This window comes from Impatiens glandulifera, chromosome 2 (genome assembly GCF_907164915.1).
Source record: "Impatiens glandulifera chromosome 2, dImpGla2.1, whole genome shotgun sequence".
NCBI classification, from domain to species: Eukaryota; Viridiplantae; Streptophyta; class Magnoliopsida; order Ericales; family Balsaminaceae; genus Impatiens; species Impatiens glandulifera.
Window position 1 is genome coordinate 64,374,673 of NC_061863.1, and position 14,185 is coordinate 64,388,857.

A 14,185-nucleotide genomic window follows, 5' to 3' on the forward strand; every position below is an offset into this window, starting at 1 on the left:
ATATAAAAGTACATCAAATATCGATCAAGATCATAGGATATGTTATTTTAAAATTCCATTTATTTCCACTTTTAAAATTTTAAATTCAAATGAAATTATGACAATATGATATACTTTAAACAACATGGTGTATTTAAAATAAATAATTAAAAGTAACTTTCAATTTTTTCTCTTTCTCTTCCCCTTTCCACTCATCCTTTTCACTCATCCTTTTCTATTTTCTTTCTTTCATATTTAGTATAAGTTATAACTGTATGATAAAAATAATTAATTAATTAAAACTTAGTCTATACAGCCCATTTTACACAGGGTATTTATGGTGAGATCATGCTAGTTTACAACAATAAATAAATAAGATTTTGTTCAAATCTAAGCACTTAACTTATCAATTAGTCTAAGCATTAACACTATACTAGATCGCAACAATTATAAACCAATAAATAAGAACCGAAAATCATATCATTCATTTCAACTTAATACGTTGATAAAAATCTGTTTAAAAAAATGTGCGTCAAGCGGTTAGTTCTCCTGTAATTCTCTGAAGAAAAAAAAAACACTGATCATGATTAAGTTAAATATATATAAAATTATGAAAGTGGTGTCATACGACTTTTGAAACAGCAGTACAGAAATGTCAGCTAATACCCCCAAATGGAGGAAAAAACCATGTGGATTTGCATAAATTGACGAGAAAAAACTAAATCTAAAGAAAGTTTAGGGATTAATTTACCATTATCATCTTTGACTAGAGAGGCTCATCAGCTAGCTTCTTCTTCAATAATAATAATAATAATAATGTAATCTTCAAATCAATTAATCAATCAATCCAATTCTATGCAGATTCCATTCCGCTCCTATATAAAACGAGAAACCCTAGTTACAATTCGCAATCTCCTTCGCTCTATCTACATCAATCTCATCCCTTCTTCACCAATGGCCGCCGTAACCGATTCTCCATCAGATTCAGATCCTCCACAGTTCGATCCATCCAAACCATCCGCTCCAATATCGTATCCAATTAAAACCCTAGACGACCTGGCATCGCGCTCGTACTTCAATTCGTTTCATTTCCCGTTCAATCGGACATCGGTGGCTCTCCCGGCGGCGTCGGTGGAGTTGGCCGACCGACCGAGAATCCTGGTTTGTCACGATATGGCGGGAGGATATCTAGACGATAAATGGATTCAAGGAGGAGAGAATGCGGATGCATATGCGATTTGGCAGTGGTATTTGATGGATATTTTCGTCTATTTCTCTCATAATTTGGTCACTCTTCCTCCTCCTTGCTGGACTAACGCCGCTCATAAACATGGTGTTAAGGTGTGTGTACCCTTTTTAAACCTATTTTATTTATTTATTTTCTTAAATTGGATAAAAAAAATATTTGATAATTTAAAACACTATAAATAGAATAGTAAATTAATAATATTTGAGTGAATGGCTTCAATCATTTATTATTGAAAGATTGAAATAAATCATAATTCAAATATATCATAGGATAATAATAATGAGAATGAGAATGACGATGACAAATTTTATAGTGGAAAATTATTGCAACTTTTGTTGTATTTGTTTATTTTTATATTTATACATATTTTATTTTTTTATTGAATTTAGAAAATTAAAAAAAAACATTACTTTTATTTTATTATATATCAATAATATTTTGTAGCATTGACAAGAAAAAACATATATTATTTTATTTCTTTTATAGTTATTATGGTTTATCTCATAATCTCTTACATTTATTGTGCTAACTTGTCACATTTTATAATCTGGATTATATTTATAAGATGCAAATAAATTTACAATAATTTTTAAAATAATCTTATTAATAATTTAATATTTAATATTCATAAAATAGTATGAATCATCATTGAAAATTTATACAAATGAAACTAAAATTCCAAGTATAATTTAGATTATTTTCTAAAAGACAATCATAAGTTTTCTTTTTCAATTTCAACTATTTTCAAGTGAGATTGTGTTTGTGTATTGATTCTAATCATGATTAATTGGGCTACTTAAGGTACTAGGAACTTTCATTTTAGAATGGGACGAAGGTAAAATCATCGCCAAAGAACTTTTCTCGACTAAAGAATCTGCACATATGTATGCTGATCGGTTGACTGAACTCGCGGTTTCCCTGGGATTTGATGGGTGGCTAGTAAGTCTCCATTTTTAAGCAAGTAGATTTAAAAGTATTTATTTATGTTGTGAATTTTGATATTGATGACTATTACAACTATATACTATTACTTTCTGCATATATAGATAAACATGGAGGTGGGATTGGAAGCTGAAAAGATTCCATTTTTGAAAGAATTCGTTGGTCATTTAGCTGAGACTATGCATTCATCGATGCAAGGTTCTCAAGTCATATGGTAATTAAGTTCATTTGATCATGATTTTAAGAATTGAAATTGTTCTTCGATATATGTCTTGACGTTCTATCATTATAAAAGGTATGACAGTGTTACCGTGGATGGTGATCTAAGCTGGCAAGATCAACTTAACAAAAAGAACAAACCTTTCTTCGATCTATGCGATGGGATTTTTGTTAACTATACTTGGAAGGTACAGAGTCTTTCTTTTGTGTCTTGTTTATCTGTTCTTGGTCTAGCTGTTGGTTGAACTTGGATTTTGTGGTGGGCAGGAAGATTATCCAAAACTTTCAGGTGTTGTGGCTGAAGAAAGGAGGTTTGATGTTTATATGGGCATTGATGTCTTTGGAAGAGGAACTTTTGGTGGGGGTCAATGGAATGTAATATTATTTTATGCAAATCTTTCTTTAACTCTTTATGTCTTGTTATTTATGAATGTCTTATACTTGTAGCGATATCTTATTTTTGTTTTCGTCTAGACAAATGTTGCGCTTGATGTACTAAAGGAAAGCAATGTCTCGGCTGCAATATTTGCTCCCGGTTGGGTCTACGAAACCAACCAACCTCCTGACTTTCAGACTGCTCAAAACCGGTAACTAAAACCTGCATCATTTTTGTTTGTTTTTCTTTTCCAAGTCTATCGGTTTGATGATTGATTTTTTTTGGGCAGTTGGTGGTCTCTCGTTGAGTCGTCTTGGGGTGTGTTGCAAAACTATCCTCAAACACTTCCATTCTACTCGAATTTTGACCAGGTGAAAAAACTTGGATTTATGTTCTTTTTTTCTAAAAAAAAATGAATTAATATAACCTCTGGCCTCCTTAATCACTCTCAGGGTCACGGTTACCATTATGCAGTAGATGGAACAAATGTTTTAACTCATCCTTGGAACAACATTTCTTCCCAAAGCTTTCAGGTTCATATATAATGGCAGGCTTTATTATTTCTGTAATTGATTTGGTTAATAATTCTTTTTCTAATTTGTGATTACAGCCTTTACTCGAGTTTCCTGAAGAGAATAGCAAATTTGAAGTAATTATGGAGTGAGTTGAACCTGTTTTATCTTGATTATTATTTATTGATGGAGTTAATAATTAACTAGAAGTGTAATTTTTTGAAAATAGTTTCAATGGAGATTCCTATAGTGGAGGTGGGAATGTAAGATTCAGAGGAACCTTTGATGAAGAAGAAGACAATGGGTATTTCAGAGCAAGGCTCTTCCATGGAAAGATTGCTTTGGGGGATTCACCTATACATGTTTCATATTCTGTAAGTAGTATTTAAAAATCTGGCCTTTATTTGAGATCAATTTCAAATAATCCATTGTCCAATCAAATGCAGACGAAATCAAATGGGAAGTCTACATCTTCTATAGGTCTATCCTTCGACTTGTCAATGGAAAACGAAGAAACTATATCATTGCTTCTTGTTTCTCGGGGCAGCAATTTGATTAACATGGAGAAGTTTTCGAGCAGATTCGATAAAGTGATCATGCCTCGTAGAGTGTATTCATCGGAAGCATCCCCAGATTGGTTTATACAAGAGAGTATTATTCTTCCTCAATTTGCATGGTCGTCCACTTTAACGGGAATCCATGCAGTCTGTTATGATTCAAGACCCGGTAATAGTGTTCAATCTAAGTTCGATGCCTCTCTTGGTCACATTGCGATCAAAACAACAACGACAACGACGACGGATGAGAACTCGGGTTTTCCAGGACCTGATTGTTGGCTTGTGGAGGGTGAATGTATTGAATGGGGTGAAGAGTGGAAGGAATTGAGTGTGAAGTTGAAATGGAGTTTGAAAGAAGGGAATAATAATAATGATGTTCTTATGATGATGAGTAAGTACAATATTTATGTGGAGAAACGACAAAATGAAGAGGAGGCGGTGGTTGAGTATGTCGGGCTGGCGGAAATTGGAGCATACTATGTGTCTGGTCTCTCAGTCCCTTCGGGTACCCGTGTTGTCAAATTTATTGTTCAAGCTTGTGGAATGGATGGGAGTTGTCAAAAGATAGACGATTCTCCATCTTTTGAGATTCGAGTAAGGAGTAACTAAGTCATTCGTGACATATAGAAACTTGGTCGAGAATATTTTGGGTAGGGGTGTTCAATATTTGGTCTGAACCTAATATCCGACTGAATTCGAATTTACAGAATTTGAATAAACCGAATTCGAATTCTATTTTCGGTTTTTGAATCGAATTTCAAACCAATTCAAATTCAAATACGATTTTCGAATTGGTTTTCGAGTTTGGGTTTCAACTCGAAACCAAACCGAAAACCGAATTCAAATTTTTATTATTTATTTTTCCAAACTTAGTTTAAAATAAAAAATTAAAAAGATCAAATTAGAATATTTTGAACTAAAGATTTAATAATAAAAATAAGTAACAAAAGCATTAGTCGTCTAGTGGAAGAATAATACTTTGTCATGGTATAGACCCGGGTTCAATTCTCGGTTGGTGCAATTTAATTCGAATAAATCGAACCGATGAACACCTCTAATTTTGGGTTCTTTTGAGAAATGAATTTATTTTTATGTTTTTTTTATGAATTGAATGATAATGACGAAAATAGGTAAGATAGAAAGAAAATAAAATAAAGTTTGATTAGGCTTGGTTTAGTATATGTGAATAATTATTTAACTCTCTATTTAAAATAAATGAGATCGAATTGATTCATATAGAAACATAGAATGAAATGATTGATGATGATAGTAATTATTAATGTCTTTGTGATTAGGAATCTTGTGAGCTCAATAAATTGTTGCCTCTTGTTTGTCTGTTCAAATTATTTTAAAAGAAGAGTCAATTATTTGATTTAAGTATTAATTAAATATATATAGAAACTCAAGTCTAAAAAGGAGTCTATATATCTATTTTATAATTTTAATAGTCACTCACTGCTTTCCACGTGAATTTCTAATATATTGGTAAAATTGTAGTTTTATAAATATAAATATATCTAACTTAGCTAATTGATGATTTGACCTAAAAAGTGCAAGAAAAAACTATGTAGCGAACTTCAAATTAAACATAAATAATAATATGTTTTTTTTTATATATAATTAGTAATGAGGAGGAGAGTTGATGATGAACATCTGATGATCAGTAGCAATATTATTAATAATAGATGAATGTTGGTGCATATGATCGATATGGACGGACAAGATCATCTGGGCCTGAGCCTGGGCGAGGGCAAGCTGCATCTTGAGATGGGAGACCTGGTTCTGCAAGCAGGAGATCGCCCCCACGCAGCCATACACTGGATCCCTAATTCTTGCCTCTGCTTCGTATACCATACTGTTCACCGCATCCCATCTTTTCTCTTCCTCTACCTCCTATTATTATTATTATTATTATTATTATACAATTAATATTACTATAAAATTGCTTACTTTCTCCTCCTCGAGGAGCTAACTAATTAGTTTGACTTATTGAAATTTGTGTATCAAATACTGTAAATTAATTAATTACTATATCATTAATTAATTTCCTACTTTATGACTTCTTATCATCGTTACTTTAGTAGTGTTGATTGACTTATTTCCAAATATATATGTGGACTAAAGATAAGTGTAAATAACTAAAATATGTCAATTCATCCACCTAAAATATATATTTGTTTGGGACTTGAGGGTTTATGTTTTTAGTAGAAGCAATTATTTATACTATCTGTGTGCACGAATGATGTTGTTAGGATGAGATTTGAAACATTTTTGTAATAAAGATTAGGGCTTAAAACTCATTAAAGTTGTTCAAATAATAAGAGTTGTTCTTAATATATCAAAGTTCACGGTTTCTATTCTTGCTAAGAAATTAAGCGTCATCTAACCTTAAAATAAAATAATAAAAAAAATTGATTAAACCTGAAGCATTTTGGCTACGTTGCTGGCGCCAAAGACCCTGTGGACTAAAGCAAACTTGTGGGGATGAAGGGAAGGAAAGTATGGAGCAAAAATGCAGTCTTTTACACACCCTCGCCGGAGAAGCTTGCATGAAGCACAAGGAGGACTCTTCCCCTTTCCACCCATAGGAGATCAGAAACTAGCTAATGAATGAATGAATGAATGACAATACCATATTTATATATACTTACTTGCAAGGGAAAAGAGGGCTATTATTATTATATATTTTTTCAACACTTATGACCCTATAGTTTAATATAATTATTGATGCATTTAAAAAAGAAAGGAAAGAAAAGAAGAGAAATACATGTAACTAAGTAGCTAGATCATAAGTCAAACATTTAAATAGATATATGTGCATGAGTTCAATTATATATGTCATTATTTTCAACCTAAACAATAGAAAATCTATATACATTGTTTTTCCGTGACACGAATTAAAACCCGTTAACATATTAGATCAAATGTCCTTGTATTGATTATGACATTTTATTTAATCTATTATATATTTTTATTACTTTTTATTCTAAGATATATAGTTGCATTCCTATTCCTAGACATATATATATATTTATATTTCATTTTAACAAATATCTGATATCTATAATTGTTTTCACTGAATAGATTACATTATTTCCTTATTTATAAATGATTAAACTTTATAAATAACAAAATTAATTGCCTATTGATAGATAGTGGGCTTTATTAATTATTTTTGGATGGAGACCACTAGCCCACAGATTTATTTGGGCTTATATTAGTTGATCTTATGAGATTAGAGTTCGTGTCCAGTCTCCAATACGGCAATACCACAACTAATTTTTTTTTTCTTCACAGATGATTCGGGTTGAACTTATCCGACCCGATCTCCCATGTGCATACTGCATACGAAGGTTACATGATTTAATTTCAATTACGTACACTTTTTCTTTTTTTCTTTTGTATGCCAAAATTAGTTTGATCATTTTTTATTTGAATGCTTTTGAATATAATTCAAATGATAAAATAATATAACCGCTCCACGTCAGCCGATCTGCCAATGTAGGGGTAAAAATTAAAATAATACAGAAACGCCACGGGCATGACACGCGCATTCTACCACCTCTTAATCTTGACCGCCCACGTGTTATAAGATCTAAAGGACACATCTTATTATTATTATTATTATTAAAGTGAGACTAATTGCTTCTTCTCCATTTATATACCTGTCAGTTACTCCTCCTTCTTCTTCTTCTTTGAAGAGCTTCTCCAGTTCAGTTCAGTCCATGACGACGATGCTTTTCAATCTCAGAGGTGCTCCTGCGTTCTCTCCTCTGAACGTTTCATCTGCATCTGTTAACTCTCTGGCGCCGGCCGCTACTCATCATGGAATCTCTTTTTATAAGAGAGAAAACGTTTTCCTAGTTTGCGCCAGCAAGGGAGGAGGAGGAGGAGGATTTGGATCTGGAAATCGACCTATTTCCGGCGTCGTCTTCGAACCTTTTGAAGAGGTGAAGAAGGAACTTATGCTTGTTCCTACTGTTCCTCAGGACTCTCTTGCTCGACATAAGTTTCTTGCGGATTCTGAAGCCGCAATTAACGAGCAGATCAAGTATGTCACTCCTATTCTTCTAATCGTATATGATCGAATTTGTGTCTTCGTCATGTAATGTTGTAATCCATAGTTTTTCTCCAAATCATATTATTAATTAATATACAAAGAATTTTGTACTATATATATATGCATGTCTACGAACTATGAAAGAATAGGCATTAATCTAACATTTGTTATAAATTTCTTGATGGTGGTGGTAACGACAGTGTTGAGTACAATGTTTCTTATGTATATCACGCCATGTTTGCATACTTTGATCGAGACAACATCGCACTCAAGGGTCTTGCCAGGTAACCAATCAGTCCCTTTCGATTCTGAGATTCATTGTTCAACGTACAGTTTTTCATGTATATTGGATTCATAAGCAGGTTCTGTAAAGAATCCAGTGAAGAGGAAAGACACCATGCTGAAAGGTTCATGGAATATCAGGTTTTTGGAAATATATATGTCTCAATGATCATCTTTGCTGTATTGCTTGATTTTGGTTTAGGTATTTTGAAATTCTAATGTTTTTATGGGGCTGAGTATAGAACAAACGTGGAGGGAAAGTGAAGCTACTATCCATTTTGATGCCCTTATCGGAGTTTGATCATGCTGAGAAAGGAGATGCATTGTACGGTAGGTGGCTCCCTATATTACTTTCTTGGAAGAACACTGAGATTGGATGTTTGGAATATGTTCATCTTGAATTGATTTCTTATTTGCTTTAATTGTATTTGTTCTGTGATAAGAATTTATGATTGCTCTGAAACTTATTTGAAAACTAGTATTTTGTCACAATTTTTATAACTATTTGAAAATGTGTCAACATTATTTTTTTGGATCACGAGCTAGATTAAAGTGTATTGTGGTTTATATAGATTTATTTCTCAATCAAGATGAGATGAGATTATTTTGGAATTGAGCTATCTGTGGTTTCAGCTATGGAGCTTGCACTATCTCTAGAGAAGTTAACAAATGAAAAGCTTCTAAACTTGCATGCTGTAAGAGCCTTTTCTTGCCCATTAATCAATGATTAAATATTATGAGCTTAATCCGGAATGATTACGATACAATACAGGTTGCTAAGAAAAACAACGATGTTCAGTTAACTGAATTTGTTGAAACTGAATTCCTGGAAGAGCAGGTAAAGCAAAAGCTTCCAAATTGAAAAGCTTACAAGATTGGAAAATGACACTATTTCTCTATAATTGTATGGTTGTGGTGTGTTTTAGGTGGAATCGATTAAGAAAATAGCGGAATATGTTGCGCAGCTTAGAAGAGTTGGAAAAGGACACGGTATCTATCTATCAATCTCTCTATTTGAACTTTGAAACACACACAAACTTGTGTGATCATTATAATTACTAACCCATTGAATCTTTTTAGGCGTTTGGCACTTCGATCAGATGCTACTAGAGGAGGAGGTTGTGGTGTGATTGTGAACCCAATTTTTTCCTTACTAAATCTATGTGTTTTGTTCTGTACTAGTGCAAAAACCTCTTCTTTTTTATTTGTATATGATGGGGACGGGAGACAGTTTTTGTTATGTTTTCAAACTTTAGTTCAATCCAAATGCATTTCCAATAGCTTATACTGTCATAACCAATAATGATTTCAACTTTATCTTACCAATTAGATTTCAACTTTCAACACTTCCTTTGAATGATTTACCATTCGGGTTCATTCATATCATTATGAATCAGAATACAGTTCAAACGTACCATTGGTGACAAAAAAGGAAAACCCATTGAATCTCATACAGATGTAAGAGATTTGTACATGTGTCTGGGATTTAGATGAGAACAAGAAAGCTCAAATGGCGTACAAGAATGGTAATATGATGAGATCAATACAAATTTTCACACTTAAGAAGAAGAAAGCTCAACTTAGTAAGATCTAAAGCTCATTACATAAAATAAAAAGTAGCAAAAAGCAAGATTGAGATATAAATTCTGCCAAACAGATAAACTTTTTTTGTCATCAATGATACAATATGAATAATAATAATAACAGAAGGATAGGAATTTTTACCCTAAAAAAATTGTTCTACGAGTGACGTGTGTTGAAGATCTGATTTGGTCTTCTTCATCATACTCTTGCAGCAGCAGCAGCAGCTACGGTTGGAGCAGCAGCACCGCCGAGAAAAGAGAGAAAACCGGGGTTAACCTGTTCCTGTTCGTCAAGGAACAAATCCTCAGGAATCCTGAAAGCGCCATGAGCACAAACCACAGCAAATCCAACCAATACACCGGAAATAAGTAGAGATCCGATGCTAGTGAGGAAAACCACAATAATGGTGGAGAGAACGAGTATGCCGAGAGTCTCTCGATCTGAGAATGTGCGGCCGAAGATGACGAGAGGCTGATCTGATTGTCTGAACATGTAGAGGAAGAGCCAAGCTGCTAGGAGGCAGAGTAGGAGTAGAAGAGAGAATGGATGAGAGATGAGAGAAATTGCAAGGACGGAAGCAATTACGGTGATGTAGTTGACTCTGAAGTAAGATAAATTCCTGCGGATGCGAAAGACGGCTTCTGATAGGTTGTCAGGACGGGCTATGGAGTTGCGTTCGACGAGTTCGTACCAGGGACGACGGTGGGCGAAACCCTGACGGACGGAAGAAGAGAGACGAGATAAGAAGGCGCGGAAGGCCGGAGTAGCGATGGGCGTCTGAGATAGACCGCCGCCGGTGGATGATTGGGAGATCGGGAGAGTCGGCGGCGAAGCCATTGATGTGCTCGTGGTACACTCTGTTAAAGTTTGTGCTGTGAGAGAGAGAGAAGAGGGATAATTATTATGGGGGACTAAAAAGTCTAAAATAGAGGAACTACTAAGTAATAACCAATAAGAGAGAGACAGTTGTCCAGCCTTTTCCTTTTTCTTTTTTCTTTTTTATTTTGAGTCAAAGTAAATTATAATTATTCCTACCGTTAATTCTGCGTATAAAATAAAATCTTTATATTTTCTCTTTCTATATTAGGGTAAACACGATTTCTTTGATCCACCGTCAACTTTTTCTTAAACGTTAGTTATCCTTTTCCAAACACTTTAAATTCTTTAACGGGTATATTTATATTTTCTCTAATAATATTCAATTATGTATAATATAAGTTATCAATCATTTCTTTCTTTAATTAAATAATTGAAATCACAATCAATAAATTTATATATATATATATAAATTATATTTAGGGATTGAACAATTCGGTTAAGTTTGATTTTATCTCTTATTTTATAAATCGGTCTCTTATTTTATAAATCGGTTAATTGACGAGTATATCGATTTTATTGGTTCTAGTTATATTATTTCTAATCGGTTAAATCAACAATAATTCAATTTTATTAAATTAAGTATAAATTTTAATAAATATTTTTTTTTTCAAAATTTGATAGTTTGCACATTACTATTATGTATCTTCATCTTTCTATTTTTTTTTTTCCATGTTATAATATAATATTTTATAAATACATTTATGGTAGAATATAATATGTTTTAAAAGTCTTAATTTTTAAATTAATAGTTATATAAATTATATTTATTTTTATAAATAAATTTATACAAATTATATTTTAAAATTTTAAAATAATTAATACATAGATTATTATATATTATTTATAATATATCTAATATTTACAAAATAATTAATATAAAATATAAATATAATTATAATTAAATTATTATTGGTTTACCGATTAAATCACTAGTTGAACCGAAAATCGAATCGTTAAACCCCTAAACCGGTTAACCGGAACCGTTAATACTGGTTAATCAATAAACCGATAAAATAAAATCAGTAAGTTGTTGGTTCGATTTTTCGATTTTTTTGCACTTCCCTAATTATATAATTATATAGTGTAATCATTTTATTCAAATAATAAGTTAGTTTATAAAATATATTTATTAAATCAGTTTATTTATTAACCCATATCAAACTAGTTTATTTATTAACCAAGATTAAACAAGCCCTTTTTAAAATTAGGAAGTTGAATTTTATAACATGTATCAAGAAAATGGTTATTATTATTAGTATTTTCCATTCAGTGATGAGTGACGTTGCAGGGTTTAAAGCGGCTAGATTTGGAAAAAAAAATTAGGATAGGTTTTAAAAATGTATTAATTTTTTTTTAAATAAAATGAGTGAATTAAAGTAAGTTTTATCCATTTTTTATTTTTAATAATTAGATAAACATATATTGTATTATATTGAATTTTTGAAAGAAATTATGGGTGATGATACATTCATATCGTAATTTTTTAATTATGGGGTGCTTCAGCCCACCCCGAACCCGTACATAGATTTATGAATTTAAGTGAGGTGTCAATAACCGTTGATGTCGATTGTTCAAAATCTTCCTTCGTCAGTCAGTCAGTTGGCGGTTAAATGTCGGTTTAATTGGTTATAAAATCATTTTATTCGATAAAAAAATAATAAATATATATAATATAATAAAGTAAAAAGTAAAAAATAACAAATACTATATATATAATATAATAAATTAAAAAATAAAAAACTAAAAAGATAAACATTATATGAATAAAATTTTGATAAATTAAGTAAAAAAACAATTATTAACTTAAAGAAAATAAATTAGAATATTAATTAAATTAAAATAATTTGAAAAATAAAAAAATACAAAATATAAAATAAAAATATATATATGACAAGATACAAAACTTAAATAAAAAAAAACATATTTATTTTTTATCCCTAGGCTAGAAAGACAGCTTTATGTACATGTGTTTCATAAGACCTGAGAAGAAAAAAAATATCATTTTTTAATTCAACCAAAGCAAACATACAATCCATATGATCCTTACTAACTTCACGATGTTTATGACTTCTATGTATATTATGTTAGTCCTTTTATCCCATTATCGAAATTCTTCATTTTACTCATCATTTGTTCAGTCTTGAACAACTTACAACAGAAGCAAAATATTATATTTAATGAAATAGAATATACAAATCATAGTCTATAAAATGTTTGTCTATTTGTTATTATTCGTGTATAATGCGATGAATCAAAATGACTATTGTTACTATCCTTAAGAAACAAAAAATAATCCACTCTTTTTGGACCCATATGTACCAAGTAATATCTCAGTTTTTGACTAATGTTATTCCAATATTTAGGATCCTCCAAATTCTCAGTCGAATTTAATTTTTATTGTCGAGAGTCATTCTCCAAGTTTTCATTCGATTCACTCAAATTGACAGTCTCAACCAATTTTTCATTATCATAGTGACTTTGTTATTTAATCATCAAACTATCTCCTAATTTATCTTTTTCTGTTATGTTATTTCTACTAAAATATTTGTTAATATCACCGGCTTGACATTGAATTAACGTCTCTTCCCTTTGTTTCAATTTTCTCTTTTGAGCTACAAACAAATGTTTATGAGACATTTTACACAAGATTAATTCCAGTAGCTACAACCAATTTCTTGCGATTCACAAATTCTGAAATTATCACAATTTACAAGTTCATCAAATAAAGATTAAATTCATCTAGTTTATTTTTCAAACAAAGTTAATTTAATCAACACAACCTAATTCAATAACACATTCATTCATACAATGGAGTAATAGAAATATATAACTAGGGTTTCATCGTTTTAATATATTAGAACATCTGCTATAATTAATTACTATGATTTTGAGTTCTCGCTTATAAATTCCAAAAATTTATTGATAATATAACAAGGAAAAAATCTATTAATGCAAGTAAGCACTAAAACTATACCTATTTCAAATATTTCATCAAAATAATATAAGTCTATAAGAGAAAATATTATTTCATTCAGCCTGTAAGATCAACAAATTGAAGAATCAAACAAGATTTAAAATAGATTGTCAGATTGTGAGAAAGATTGAAATTATATGATACCTTTTGGGCCCTATGATGGCCATATGGGGATTGAGGGCGGTAACCGGCAGATTACGCAAATAGAAATCGTAACAAACCTTTTGTATCATATTAAATATAATATTAAAAAATTTAGACCCCTTGGTAGGCGGTGTCTTGAGGCAATGACCTCTCTCACCTCCAAATAGGTCCGACCCAATAAAAACAATACCTAAAAAAATTTAAAACACGTATATATATATGGTTGATCGGTTTATCCGTCAGTATTTTATTATCTAAACGACCAATTGAACCGGCCAGAGTTGGTACAAGAAATTATGAACCGATAAAAAATTTGTTCAGTCGATTTTTCGACGATTCAGTTCTATTTTGCTTAACTCCCTGATCAACATCATTATAACTTCTTACAATAATATATATATAAAAGGTGAGAGATAAACTGGTCCTGT

General features: G+C 31.3%; 2 protein-coding genes across 2 annotated transcripts; one reads left to right on the forward strand and one right to left on the reverse strand.

Annotated features, from left to right (window-relative positions):
• The first annotated feature begins 802 nt into the window (after nucleotides 1-802).
• On the forward strand, nucleotides 803-9,413 carry LOC124925208 (cytosolic endo-beta-N-acetylglucosaminidase 1). Its single transcript, XM_047465179.1, has 19 exons — nucleotides 803-1,320; nucleotides 2,030-2,167; nucleotides 2,275-2,384; nucleotides 2,466-2,577; nucleotides 2,657-2,764; nucleotides 2,864-2,976; nucleotides 3,055-3,136; nucleotides 3,218-3,298; nucleotides 3,376-3,425; nucleotides 3,507-3,651; nucleotides 3,724-4,441; nucleotides 7,507-7,885; nucleotides 8,095-8,178; nucleotides 8,257-8,317; nucleotides 8,419-8,506; nucleotides 8,810-8,871; nucleotides 8,949-9,014; nucleotides 9,103-9,166; nucleotides 9,257-9,413. Exons 1-19 carry the CDS (start codon nucleotides 835-837, stop codon nucleotides 9,304-9,306), a joined length of 2,997 nt encoding a protein of 998 aa, XP_047321135.1. The 5' UTR covers nucleotides 803-834; the 3' UTR covers nucleotides 9,307-9,413.
• A 254-nt stretch (nucleotides 9,414-9,667) lies between these two features.
• LOC124926798 (PRA1 family protein B3-like) lies at nucleotides 9,668-10,660 on the reverse strand. The gene has a single exon (XM_047467097.1). It carries the CDS (start codon nucleotides 10,595-10,597, stop codon nucleotides 9,959-9,961), a length of 639 nt encoding a protein of 212 aa, XP_047323053.1. The 5' UTR covers nucleotides 10,598-10,660; the 3' UTR covers nucleotides 9,668-9,958.
• Between the last annotated feature and the right edge of the window lie 3,525 nt (nucleotides 10,661-14,185).